Source organism: Agelaius tricolor, unplaced genomic scaffold (genome assembly GCF_023055355.1).
Source record: "Agelaius tricolor isolate 1412-34295 unplaced genomic scaffold, bAgeTri1.0.p SCAF_61, whole genome shotgun sequence".
NCBI lineage: Eukaryota > Metazoa > Chordata > Aves > Passeriformes > Icteridae > Agelaius > Agelaius tricolor.
Genome location: NW_027269321.1, coordinates 1,044,218 through 1,057,402, shown reverse-complemented (window position 1 = coordinate 1,057,402; position 13,185 = coordinate 1,044,218). Strand labels below are relative to the sequence as shown.

The window sequence follows — 13,185 nt, the reverse complement described above, 5'->3', positions numbered from 1 at the left end:
AAAGGCTTATTGGGGGTGCGTGGTTTTATTTGGATATTGGTTTTTTAATTGTTAGAGGCTAGATGATTTTAAAAATAGGACTTTTATAAGAATTGAATCAGATGAAAAGGTGGCACTTTGCAAACAGAACTGACTGAAAATGAACGGGACAGAAATCAGTAACTCTGAAAGTTTTATTTGCTATCAAATATAACCCACACACCCAGCCCCACACAATCCCCATCCCATTGCTTCAAATTGGGATCCCACTTCTCCCAGTCCCCTTCGAATCCCATCTCACCCTGGTGGCTGTGGAATGGAGAGTTTAGCATGGGATTGAGTTTTTTTGAGGAGGGAACAAGGAATTTGAGGTAGGATTGAGCTTTTTTGGGTTAAAATTCAGTTATTTTCAGAGGGATTTGAGTGGTTTTGAGGTGACAGATTTATCCCTCTTGGCTTTTGGAGTAGAGAGAGATGGAGAAGAGAAAAAAATTCAGGCCAAACCAAAGGAGAAGCAGCCAGGTGTGTTCCCAACATGGATCACAGGGAATGTGAGTGACCAGGGCTGTGCCCAAAGTGCCTCCTCCAGTGGGGGATGGAGCTGCAGCAGCGCACGAAGCTCTTCCCGCACTCAGGGCACTCGCAGGGCTTCCCTTACCGGTGCCTCCGTTGGTGTCGGGTCAAGTGAGAGCTCCTGGAGAAGCTCTTCCCACACTGGGGACACTCGTAGGGCCTCTCCCCGGTGTGGATGTGCCGGTGGGTGATGAGGTGGGAGTTCTGCCTGAATCCCTTCCCACAGTCTGGGCAGCGGAATGGCCTCTCATCTGTGTGAATCCGATAGTGCATGAGGAGATTGAAGCTGGTCTGAAACCTCTTCCTGCATTTATCACACTCGTAGGGCCTCTCCCCTGTGTGGATGCGCCGGTGCCTGACGACGGTGGAGTTGTACTTGAATCCCTTCCTGCAGTCGGGGCATTGGAAGGGCCTCTCCTCTGTGTGACTCTGATAGTGCAGGAGGAGATGGGACCTGGTCTGAAAGCTCTTCCCACATTCGGAGCATTCATATGGCCTCTCCCCAGTGTGGGTCCTCTGGTGCAGGATCAGGCTGGAGCTCCAGCTGAAGCTCTTCCCACACTCCCCACACTCGTAGGGCCGTTCCCCAGTGTGGATCCTCTGGTGCCTGATCAGCTCGGAGTTCCACCTGAAGCTCTTCCCACACTCCACGCACGTGTGGGGCTTCTCCCCATCATGGAGCTGCTCATGGAGCACCAGCTCCGAGCTCTGGCTCCATCTCCGGCCGCCTTCCCGGCCCAGGCTGCCTCTTTCCCCCTCACATCCCCGCCATCTGCGTTTGCAGCCCCTCCTCGTGCGGCATCTCCGGGCCTTTTCCTCCCCGTTGGCTTCCTGCGCCGTGGAGCCGCTCAAAACGGCCTCTGCCACCAGGTTCTGCCGTGGGCATTTGTCCTCCCTGCTCTCCATGCTCAGCTCCTGCTCTGGGCGAGGAAGGACAAGGACAGCATGGGATTTGCCTCCGTGCCACAGGCAAGGGCAATGAGATCCCCCCAGGGCTGTGCTGCAGCCGGGGGCCCTGCTGGGCTGGGAGATGGAGCAGCACAGAGGGGAAAGGGGCACTGACTTCCTCCTCACCTGCCTCAGTGTCCCGGAGCATCTTCCTCTTCCTCGCAGCCTCTCAGGGTTGGCAATGGGAAATCCTGGTTTGGGGAAAACAAGGGATGAGCATGTTTGTAGGAGCGTCGGGGGTAGCACAGTCGGGACGGACGGAGACGAGAGATCTCTGCAGCCAGGTCGTGGAACTTGCGGTTTATTGCAAAGGGCCTGGGTGCAGGGCCCTGCTTGGAGCTGCCAGCCACAGCTTGGAGCAGGCCCGAGAGAAGAGAGGGGGAGAGAGGATGAGAGGGTGAGAGAGTAAGAGGGTAAGAGTGTAAGAGAGTAAGGTTCCTGTTACAATACAATGAATGTTCTTCTGTGTTAAATATTCTATTTCTCACTAACCAGTCCAGTACAAGATACAAATCCTTTAGCATTTACATACAGCCTGTAAGAATCATTACATCACCATACTGTGTTACATTTTCAACCCTAAAAACACCTCTTTGGAGCCCTTCTGCTGAGCTAGTAGGGTCTGCTGTGACCCTTGAACCTGTCTGCAAGGATAGGGAATTGTTTCATCAGAAGAGGATTACCTTCAGTCGGGCCACACCATTGTTTTCCTTTTGTTCAGTAACTAAGGTATCTAAAAGCTTGCTTTCATTCCAATCTTGCTTAGAGTTCCTATACTCTCAAAAGCTTTTGAGAATATAGTAACTATAAGCAAGATTGGAATGAAAGGCCAGACAATAATATTCATAAGGCTTTCCTGTTTCATCGACCCCAACACACGTTGAGTTTGAAGATCTCTCAGACCAGGTACATCTCTAGTCCGGCCATGTGGGCTCCAGAAAACCCTCCCAAACACCAAGACTCAGCCCTGAAAAAGCCTCCCAGGGGTTGCCCATCCCTGGTCCCTCCCCTCTGGTGGGGAGGGGGTTCCCCCTTGTTCCAGCTGCTGGGGTCACGCTTGGATTGGGGGTCTCCCTTCTCCTGGGTGCCCCCCCTGCCCAGGCTGCTGGCAGTGCCAGCAATGCCAAAAGCTCCCCCCTCTTGGCCCTCCCCATTTCGGGATGCCGGGGCTCTTTGGGCTCCCTTCTCCCCTCATTCTCTGCTCTGGGCTGCAGCGGCTCCAAGGAGTCCCCCCTGCCCCTCTCCAGGCTCTTGAGGCTCCCGCCAATGGCGGCGCTCCCCCCTCTCTGGCCTCCCCACTTTGGCCTCCTGGGGCACACAGGGCTCTGCTCCTCCAGGCTGCCTCTGCCGGCAGCCGCCACCGCCACCCCCCGATGTCCCCCCGAGGGGCCTTTTCCGCTCAGCCTTGGACTTCTTCATTCTCCAAACATCCCCCCAAAAACCCAACCCAGGGACCCCCCGGGATATCCGGGCCGGGCTCCCCCTCCCCGCTCACCTGCGCCATGGAGGGGGGGGCGATGATCCCACAGGTGGGGGCTGCGAATTCAGGCAGGGATCGAGACCGCGTGGCTCCCGCAGCTCAGCCCTGATCTGCCTTTGTCCCTCCTCTTCCTCTTCCTCCCGCTCCTCCTCTTCCATCCCCCCTCCCCCTCCTCTGTCTTATCTCCACCCCCATCTCCTTTTCCATCCCGCCCCTTCCATTCCTTCTCCTCCTCCTCCCCCCTTACCCCGCCTCCTCCTCCCCATCCATCCCTGCCCTTCCCTCCCTCCTCCTCCTCCCCCAGCAGCAGCCACACCCTCGGTGCCCCGTTCCCGCAGCCCTCGCAGCCCGCGGCAGCAGCGGCCATGGAGCCGGGCCAGGTCGGCATGGGCAGCGCGGGGCTCTCGGCTGCTCCCAGCCGCTGCGGGCGGGGGGAACCCGGCCCGGGCCAAAGGAGAGGCAAACTGGGCAAACTGGGGGCAGATCACAAAGCTAAGGATGCAGCAGAAAATGGAGCTGAAAGAGTTATGGTAATATTAACTCCAAACGAGGAAAAACAGCAAATTCCAAAGTTTAGGGAAGCCGAGAAAAAAGAATTAAACAAGATAGGAAATGAACAAGATAAATCAGGGTAATAGAAGCTTCTACATGACTTAATAAAATGTGCTTCCTAGGAAAAGATTAGAAGACGTGCATCAGAAACCCCACTGGCGTACTCAAGCTTTGTGTGATCATTTTTTAAGGAATTTTGGGTGCACTGGGATTTTTGGTGTAGCAAAGCAAGTCACTGAAAGATGCTTAATTTGCCAAAGGATAAATAAAAAGGTGATGAGAAAAACAACATTAGGAGGTCATGAGTTAGCTCGTCGACCACTTCAAAATATCCAAGCAGAAGTTTAGATTTGTTAGGTTCTGGATTTATTTGGAAAAAAACCCATTTAATCTAGAAGAAAGAGAAGATGCCATATGTTAGACAGGAGATTTTAGGAGAATAAAAATCTTTGAAGTATCAGAAACACCCGAGGAAAAAACCAAGAAAATGAAAAGGGGAAATGAAAGGGAGGGGAACAAGAGGAAAAGTCAGAAAGAGAGTGGGATCCTCTGCAGCTCTTGCCCCCTCCGTTGGCGGCCGAGGCGCCTGTCCCGGGTCCCGGCTCGCTGCCCGCCTCAGCTCCGCCTGCCCCGGTTTCCATCCCAGGTGCGGGCTCACTGCCCAGGGCAGCTCCACCTGCCCCGGCGCTGGCGGTGAATTTGTGTGCCCTGGCCCCACTGCCCGGCCCGCGGCCGCTCTGCCGGCCATGCTGGGCAAGATGGGGTTGCTCTGTCCTGCCGCGTGGGCCGAGGTCACCGCGCCGACCGCACCGAGGGCGGGTCCCAGCCATCCCATCCCCGGCTGCCCTGCCCGTGCCAGCTGCGCTGGGCAGCGCCGCTGCTGCTGCCGGGGTCTCCCACCTGCCTTTTCTCTGCCGGGAGCTGCCGGATCAGCCGCCAGAAGCCATGTGGGGGCTGCCCACGCTCCGGCTCGGCCTCCACGGGAAGATCCCCCTCTGGCGATTCCGGCAGCAGACCCTGCCCACACTCCCACCGAGCTTCGGCGGGATATCCTCCCCTGACCCCTCCTGCTCTGAGTTACGTCCCCTTGGTAACCACAGCTCCGGCTGTTCAGGGAAAATCCCTCTCTCTACAGGAAGCACCTTATCGAAACACTAGGAGCTCAGTTAAAAGGCAGCCCTCTCCAAATTCTTTCTCAAAACACGGGAGAAAGGCTACAGAAGGTAAAAAAGTGAAAGAGTTAGATGAAGGGATTGCTCTATTGCCGTTAAGAGAGGTTCCCATGGCAGGGATGCGCTGCCCCGCCCCGCGGGAGCCACCGGCGCCCCTGCCGGCCGTGCCCGGAACTGCACCCAAGGGGAAAGCGCCGCGGCCGAAAGGCCGGGACCGGCTCCGGGCTCTGTTTGTTGTCACTGCCGGAGCTGTTGATACACACTACTATTATTATATTATACACACTAGTAAAGAACCGTTATTCCTAATCCCATATCTTTGCCTGAGAGCCCCTTGATTTCACTATCCTAAAAATTAAGAGGGAGGGGCTTTGCATTCTCCATTCCAAGAGAGGCTTTTTCTGCCTTCCCAAGCAGACACCTGTCTTGTAAAGCAAGACAAGCACCCACAGGCACTGAGGGGGGCTGCAGGAGGGGCAGAAGAAGGCCCTGCAGCACTTGGGCACAAAGGCCCAGCAGGTGAATGCAAGAAGGGAGCAGCAAAAGGCCAAGCTGAAGGCAAAGGCCAGGGCAGAGCTCCTACAGCCCCTGAGGGATCAGCCCCAGGGCCCAAGGGGGCCCCGGCACCCAGGGCACGGCTCGGCCACAAGCACCCGGCAGAGGCATTGCCCTCCTCGGCAGGGCACAGCCCACCCAAACAGCCCCTGGCAAGGAATCAGGGCTCCAGCTGCAGGGCACAAGGACACTGCAAGCAGAGACAGCAGCACCCTCAGGACCAGCAAGTCCAGCCCGTGATGGACATGGATTGGCAGGGCTGTCACAGCTCCCATCACACCAGGGAGCCTCCACACTGGAGCCCTTGAGAACATTCAGGTGGGTCTGCATTGAGAGGAGGCATTTCCTGATGGACACAGGGGCCTCTCAATCTGCTCTGAATCTTAGACCTAAAGGGGAAAATAGTAAAGGAATATTTTAATTTTTAAGGGAATGAGTGGGAAAGATGAGCAGGTATGATTTGTTCAACCACTATTAGAAGCTGTGGGGGATAGGTTTGAAATAAATGAATTTCTTTTTCTTCCTCCTGTGATTGTAATTAACTAGGAAGGAGTTTGAGAGCTGGATTTTAATACTGTAAAAAGGGATACAGAGGCTAGTTCTGTTGTACCTCTGTGTCAAAAGTCTGACAAGGCCTATGCTGAAGTGAACCCAGAAGTGTGGGCAGCCCCAGGGAAATACAGAAAATTAGATATGGAGCCTCTACAAATTAAAGCAACCAGGATAGGCAATACCCTGTTCCAAGAGAGGGAAGGAAGGGCTCACAGCCTGGTATTGAGTCCCTGTTAAAGGCAGGGCTTTTGGAGCCAAGGGTGTCTCCCTACAACACTCCTATCTTGCCAGTCAACAAACTGGATGGAGGGACACAAGGAGGAAACACAGAATTTTCAAGTGTTAAAATTAAGATTAACTGAGGCGAGTGGCCTGGGCCTTCCAGACAGGGAAAAAGAATTTGAATTATAGGTGGACGTTAAACAGGGTCTTGCCAAAGGAATTCTTGTGCTAAAATGTTTAACCCAGTGGCCAGAGAGCAGCCTCATTGTCTGCAGAATTGTGCAGCCACAGCTTCCGTGGGAGCAGAGGCCTGAAAACTGATGACAACAGGAGGATCTCCTAGAGTTCAAGTCTGGCATCAAGTTAAAGCTTTGACAACCAAAAGAGCCTCTCAATGGATGAGCAGGGCTCGGTGATTACAGTATGAAACTTGTTCAGTGGCACAGGAGGATTCAGAACTGAGGACAGGGCAAGGGTTTAACCCAGCCTCCTGTTTGAACAGCCTGGAGAGGGGCTGGCAAGGAACCCAGGACTGCACTCAAGGGACAGAGCTCCCGAGCCAGGCTGGGAGAGATTGATGGGACATTCCCTGGCCTGAGGGAGACAATGTGTTTGTGCATGGCTCTGCAAGGGCAGCAGGAGGGAAAAGAGCTACAAGACAGGCTGTTATTAAGGAAGGGGAATCAGACAAAGCGCAGGTCACCGCCCCATGCTCAGCTCAACCCGCGGAGCTGTGGGTGCTTGTAAGAGCCTGGCACTGAAATGCCCTGAGCAGGAAGGCTTCAAAATCTTCTGCTGACACCATGGCACCTAACAGGGGGGCAAAAGCAATTCTGACTGCTTCAGCAAGCACTGGATCACTTATTAAACTATTTCTGAAAGAAATAATTCAAAGATAATGGATTGTGGAAGCAATAGATTCAGATGGGGAACTCATTTTAGAGGAAAGACCCTTCAGGGGGTTATGGCAGCTTTAGGAATACAATGGGACCTCCATAACCCCTGGCAAGCCCAGAGCTCGGGTTGGGTAGAAAGAATGAATGGGGAAATAAAGAAACACCTTTGGAAGCCGGAGATAGAAACCAAGATGCCATGGGTACAGCTTTTGCCATTGGCCTTGGCAAGAAAAAGAGCCAGACCCAAGGCAGATATTCAATTATCTCCCTTGGAATTCATGTCTGGAATTCCTTACCTGGGCAATTCTCCACCTAGTGCAGGGTGGAAATAAGGGATGTAAATGTAAGGCAGGCTGTAGCCAGGATCCTGTCTCCTGTGGAATCTCTCCCGCAGGAAGCTGGGCTGGCACAGAGCCTGCCCTGGGACTTTGCTGTTGCCAACACCCAGCCAGGCCATCGGCTCCTGCCTAAGGAGTGCAAAGCAGCACCACTGGTGGCCAAGGGGCCCACGCCAAGTGTCCCTGAGGCCAGAAACAGCCGCCAGCACAGCTGAGCACGGGGGGACCCCTCAGCCTGGCCTCAGGGGCTCTGAAGCCCCGGAGATTTGCACTTCCCGCCTGCAGCAGGACCATGGGAGCCGCCCCTGAGCCTGCCCTGAAGGCAACGCAGCAGCAGCCAGGGCTCCACAGCGGGCCAAGCCCCTGGGCCTGCCCACAGATCCTCTGCTCAAACCCTCGGGAATCCTGGCCACCCTCCCCTGGCACCTCCAGCCACTGCGGCCAAGCCTCGCTGCCGCTGCTGCAGCTCCAGCGCTGGCTGGGCCTGCACTGCCACAGCTGCTGGGGAGCACCGCGGCACAATTCCACCCTGGGGCTCACTCACACCCACACTCTGGGCTGCCTGCGACTGCACTGCTGCAAAATGTACCCATCCTGCTTCTTTTAAATCTTATTTCTCTGCTCAGAAAGGTTTCTCTACTCAAAGGTTTGCCTTTGGGAAAGAAATTTTAAAGGTTTTATTTAAGGGGTTCCCAGTCTGTTCGGATGTTAAACTCATCTCCACCACTCAATGGAGATGAGTTTAGCATCCGAACAGACTGGGAATAGCCCAAAAGACACCCACAGAGATAACGACCAGCAACAAAACATCAACGCCCCGCAGCAAACAGCAACCAACAGCTACCCCAGACACTGCCCCCGCACAGCTGGAGACACCTGGTCTGGAAAAGGCTGAGAAGGAAATCCAGGAGTGTGGGCGGAATTCACAGCAGAGGGGAAGAAATCCGAGTCTAATAGGAAACCAAACACTAAAAACTTACACGACTTGGAAGCAATGAATATTAAAGCAGTGGATTTAGATTGGTTCAGACTACGTAAAGTTTAGGAAAAATCGGGTAAAACTGACATGTCATGGAATGATTTTTTCTGCACAGCCGGGCTATGTGTGGATGAAATTATTTCTGTTGCCCATCCTGGCCAGAACCAAGCAATGCCTTGACTCTCTCACACGAAAGAGATTCTTGGAGAGTTTTTGTTTTCCCTACAGTTTCAGTGATAAGATTACAACATGAGAAACATTTTTTATAATAATCCTACTTTATATTGTCAGGTAGGTTTGGGACAGAAGGGTGAGAATCAATTTTTGGTCAGGGTTTTTCCATGTTCGCCTTTATGTTGCATTTTGCAAAATTGAAGAGCTTTAACCGTGATACTTTTAACTCTTAAATAGTTAATACTTTTTTTTTAAAAAGCAGATTCCGGGGGGCCACATGTGACTCACCAGATGGCAGCCCTGGAAGAGAAGCTTTGGTTCTAGTCAGCCAGGAGAGGAGCTTTAGGAATGCAAATGAACCCTGCTGGGCAAAGCCTGGCCAATGTACCTGGGTCTCTTGCCTGGGGCAGGAATTGGGCTGATTCCCCCTGCCCCTCACCCCGAGCTCTGCCTGCTTGCACTGATGGAATTTGCACAGCTCAAGGCAGAGCCCGGGGTGAGGATATCTGACCCTGCAACAGAAACGGGTGAGGCTGCACAGGGAAACAGCAAATGGAGAATGTTGGGAAAACTTCACTATAAATAAATGGGGGGGAATCATCCCTCTGCCCACTCCAACGTGTGCTGTCAGTGTCTATGTTATATAGGGTGGATTAGAGCACTGAGATGTTCTTGCTACCACAAGTTCCGGGAAATCAGTTGGGAATCCAAGTATTTGATGATTTAATTAGAGACAAATGGTCAATTGATGCAGCCCTGGCTGGAGAGAGCGGCCAAAGATGGGGAGAAGATGAACGGCCAGCAGAACAAATCCTACAACACCATGGACCAGCCCCTGGGAACCCAAACCAATTCATATCAGGAGCCACAGAACCCATTTCTCATTTCAATGGCACCATTAGATTACAAGCTGCCCTCGGAATAACCACCCAGACAGCTCCAGCTCCTGACTTTCCTGCTGAGCAATCCACTGAAATGAGGAACACAACATTTCACCATGGGATGGGATCAGATCATCTGATAGCAGAGAAAAGAGGAGTTTGTGGAAAATCAAATGACTCAAACTGGTCTTGGCAAATAGATGACAAAGCCAAAGTGGTGAAACAGATAACAAAGGAAACAAAAAAGCAGCTCATGTACCAGTCCAAACGTGGAAAGGATGGGAATGGGACATGGTTTTGTGGTTCCCTGGCAGACCATGGGTTAAACGAATGCTGCTTCTGCTCTGATGTGCTACAGCACCTCTCACCTTTTTACCGTGCTCCGGACCTTGAGAGTGCAGCTCATTCAGCAGCTGAGCGAGGGGCCAGGGGCTTGTAGATAAGGAAGTAAGGGGCGAAACCACCAGCTTCAATAAATGTTATTAATTAACATGGACTGCTGCTCACAGAAAGTCCCGCTAAATTCCTGAACGTCGAGAACAAAAAAGACTTAACAGAGCCGTGAATATCGGCTGTTCTACAAAAGTGGGGGTGCACATTAACGAGGACGTGCAGTTGGCAGATCGGGAGGTCTGAACCTTCCAAGTACCTCAGCCAGTGGGCAAAGGGAGAGGGAGATGAGGCGGGAAAATGAGGATAAAAAGGAGGCTGCGAACTACAACAATGGCAGCGAGCGCACGGCAAATGCGCCACGGCCTCTCCCTCTGCTCAGCAATAAAGTCACTTGTACAGGACTCCTCTGTCTCCTCGGGGCACAGAAACCTCCGGCCACGTGAATTTCCCCGCACAGCCGCGGGCACGGGGCAGCCGCCCCTGTGCCAGCCACAGGAACCGGGCCGAGCCAGCGCTGCTCCGGCAGCGGCTCCTGCCGAGGCAGCGGCCGCAAGGAGACCGCGGGCAGCCGCTCCCGCAGCGCCCTCACGGCAGCGGCACCACGGGCCGGACACGGCACAAGGAACCCGCCCGAGCCCCCTGCCGCCCCCGAGGCCCGCAGCGAGCCCCGAGCCCCCGCACAACCCAGCGCGGCTCCCACCTGCGCTGCGGCCGCCTCCCAGCTCCGCCGCCGCCTCACCGGTGGGTCCCGCTCGCTCCCAGTATGGTCCAAATCACTCCCGGTGGGATCCCAGTTGCCCCCGACACGGTCCCAGCGGCTCCCAGTCATGCCCTGTATGGTTCCTTTCACTCTCAGTCCCTCTCAGTAAGAGCCCAGTGTGGCCCCAGGCACTTCCAGGATGAGCCCGGTCACACCTTACCCGATGCCATTTGCCCCCGCTGTGGTCCCAGTTGCTCCCAGTATAAGTCCAGTCACCTCCAGTTTGATCCCAGTTACTCCCAGACACTCCCAGTACTATGCCAGTCACTCCAAGTGTCACCCCATCAGTCCCAGTATGATCCCAGTATGACCCCAGCATGGGGCAGCTGCTCCCAGTATGATCCCAGTTGCTCCCTGCATTATTCCAGTTTCTCTTCTTCACCCCTACTACAGATCTGATCACTCCCAGTATGATTCCAGTCAGTCCCAGGATGATCCAAACCATTCCCAGTCCCTCCCAGTCCAATCTCAATTGTCCCCTGCATGTTCCCAGTAGCCCTCAGTGTGGTCCCAGTATATCCCAGTATGATCTCTGCTGCCTCAGTTCTGCTCCCAGTGGGTTCTTTTCCCAGTCTGTCCCAGTCTCTCTCCAGCCGCTGCTGCCCACCCCCCCCTCCCAACCCCATTCCCGGGCACTGGGACCCCCCCTGCACCCCCTTATCCTGCACCAACACCCCCCTGCACCCCCTTTCCCGGGTATCCTCCTCTCCCAGCCCCTGGATCCCCCATTTCCGTGAGCCCAGGGAGCCCCGGGCCCCCATTCCCGGCCAGCCCGGGGCACCTCAGCCCCAGCCTCCCTTTGCTGGGAAACCCGGCCTGGGCACGGGGCTCTGTGGCCGCTCTGGGATTTATGATCCCCCAAAGGAAAGGGAGAGAACAGCAGAGAGAGAGCGAGAGAGAAGGAGATTGGGAATCAGGGATCGGGTCCCAGCGCCCAGCCCTGCTCCGCCGGGGGTGGGACCCGCACCCGCAGCAAAAATTGGCTCCGCTGCTCCCGCTGCTTGCCCGGCTTTGGGCCGAGCCCAGCGGGGTCCGGGCAGAGTTTGAGCGCAGGGCCGGGAGTTCAGCAGAGCCCGGCCCGGGGGTCCCGCAGGGCGCGGCCCTGGAGGGTCCCAGACGGATCGCCGAGGGATCCAGAGGGGTGCCAGGAGGGGATCCAGGTGAATTCCCTGGAATTCGCCCTTTCCCCCTCCCCCCGCGCTCCCTCGGGCACTTTGGCTTTCGCGTCTCTGCAGCCGCGATCGGGGACGGCTGCGATGGCCCCAGCGCTGGGGCTGGGGGTGCTCCGGGGGCTCCTGGGGCTCCTGGGGGACCCGGGGGCCGCGACCAAAGGTGAGTGGGACCCCCCGAAACCGGGACCCCCCTGAACCGCAATTCCCGGGCACCGGGACCCCCTTGATCTTCCATTCCCGGGCAGGGGAACCCTCCTGAACCCCCATTTTGGGTCATGCCAGCCCCCCTCACTCCACTTCCCCAGCACCGGGACCCCCCTGTACCCCCTCATCTGGCACCGAGATCCCCTGAACCCCCATTTCTGTTCACCGGGACCCCCCTGAACCGCAATTCCTGGGCACCGGGAACTCCCTAAACCTCCATTCCCGGGTACCGGGACTCCCCTGAATCCCCATTTTCGGTCCTGTGACCCCCTCAGCACCCTTTTTCAGCACCGTGACCCCCCTGAACCCCCATTCCTGAGCACGCGGACCCCCTTGAGCGCCCATTTCTGGGCACAGGGACCCCCCTGTACCCCCTTGCCCAGCATTGGCACCGCCCTGTACCCCCTCATGTGGCCCCAGGACCCCCCTGAATCCCCATTTCTGGTCACCGACGCCCCCGGAACCGCAATTCCCGGCCACCGGGACCCCCTTGAATCCCGAATTCCTGGAAGGAAACTCCCCCCGAACCCGCATTCCCCGGCACGGGAACCCCCTGAACCCCAATTTTTGGGCACTGGGACCCCCCTGCCCCCCCTAATCCGGGCCTAGGATCCCCCCGCACCCCCGTCAGTGCTCTGGGACGCCCTGCATGCCCATTCCCGGCCACCTCGTCCTTCCCAGGCCCCAGACCCGCCCTTTTCCTCGGCTTTTGGACCCCCAGATCTCCCAAATTTCGGCATCCCCCCAGTTCTTCATTCCCGGCGCTTCCTGGAAGGGGTTCCAGGGGATCCCGGAGGGTCCCCTGGGGTTCCAGGGGGTCAAGAGACCCCCCTTGAACGTTCATTTTGGGGCACTGGGACCCCCCCTGTACCCCCTTCCTCAGCCCCGATAACCCCTGCACCCCCTTATCTGCAGCCTGGAACCCCCTGAGCCCCCATTCCCGGGCAGGGAAACCGCCCTGAACCCCAAGTTCTGGGCACCGGGATCCACTACATCCCCTTATCCGGCACCAGGACCCCCTGAACCTCAATTTTCAGGCACCAGGACCCCTTGAACCCCGGAACTCGGGAACGGAACCCCCCAGAACCCCATTCCTGGGCACCGGGACCCCAGTGCATCCCGTTATCTGGCCCTGGGACCCCTTGCACCCCTTTTCCCAGCACCAGATCCCAGCCAGGCCATTATCTGGCACCGGCACCCCTGAACCCCCATTCCTGGGCACCGGGACCCCACTGCATCCCCTTATACAGCACCAGGACCCCCTGAACCCCCATTCCACTGCACCAGGACCCCCGTGCACCCCCATATCCGAGACTGGAACCCTCCCAAACCCTCCATTCTCAGGCACAGGGACC

General features: G+C 56.1%; 1 protein-coding gene across 1 annotated transcript in view; it reads right to left on the bottom strand.

The window, feature by feature from the left end:
* Positions 1–306: 306 nt before the first annotated feature.
* LOC139605192 (zinc finger protein 418-like) overlaps positions 307–13,185 on the bottom strand; it is a 118,717-nt gene continuing 105,838 nt past the window's right edge. The window contains exons 3-4 of the mRNA XM_071456533.1: positions 992–1,280; positions 307–907 (exon numbers count right to left, since the gene is read on the bottom strand). Coding sequence (XP_071312634.1) covers positions 634–907; positions 992–1,280 — 563 coding nt within the window. The 3' untranslated portion in view covers positions 307–633. The remainder of the gene's footprint in view (positions 908–991; positions 1,281–13,185) is intronic.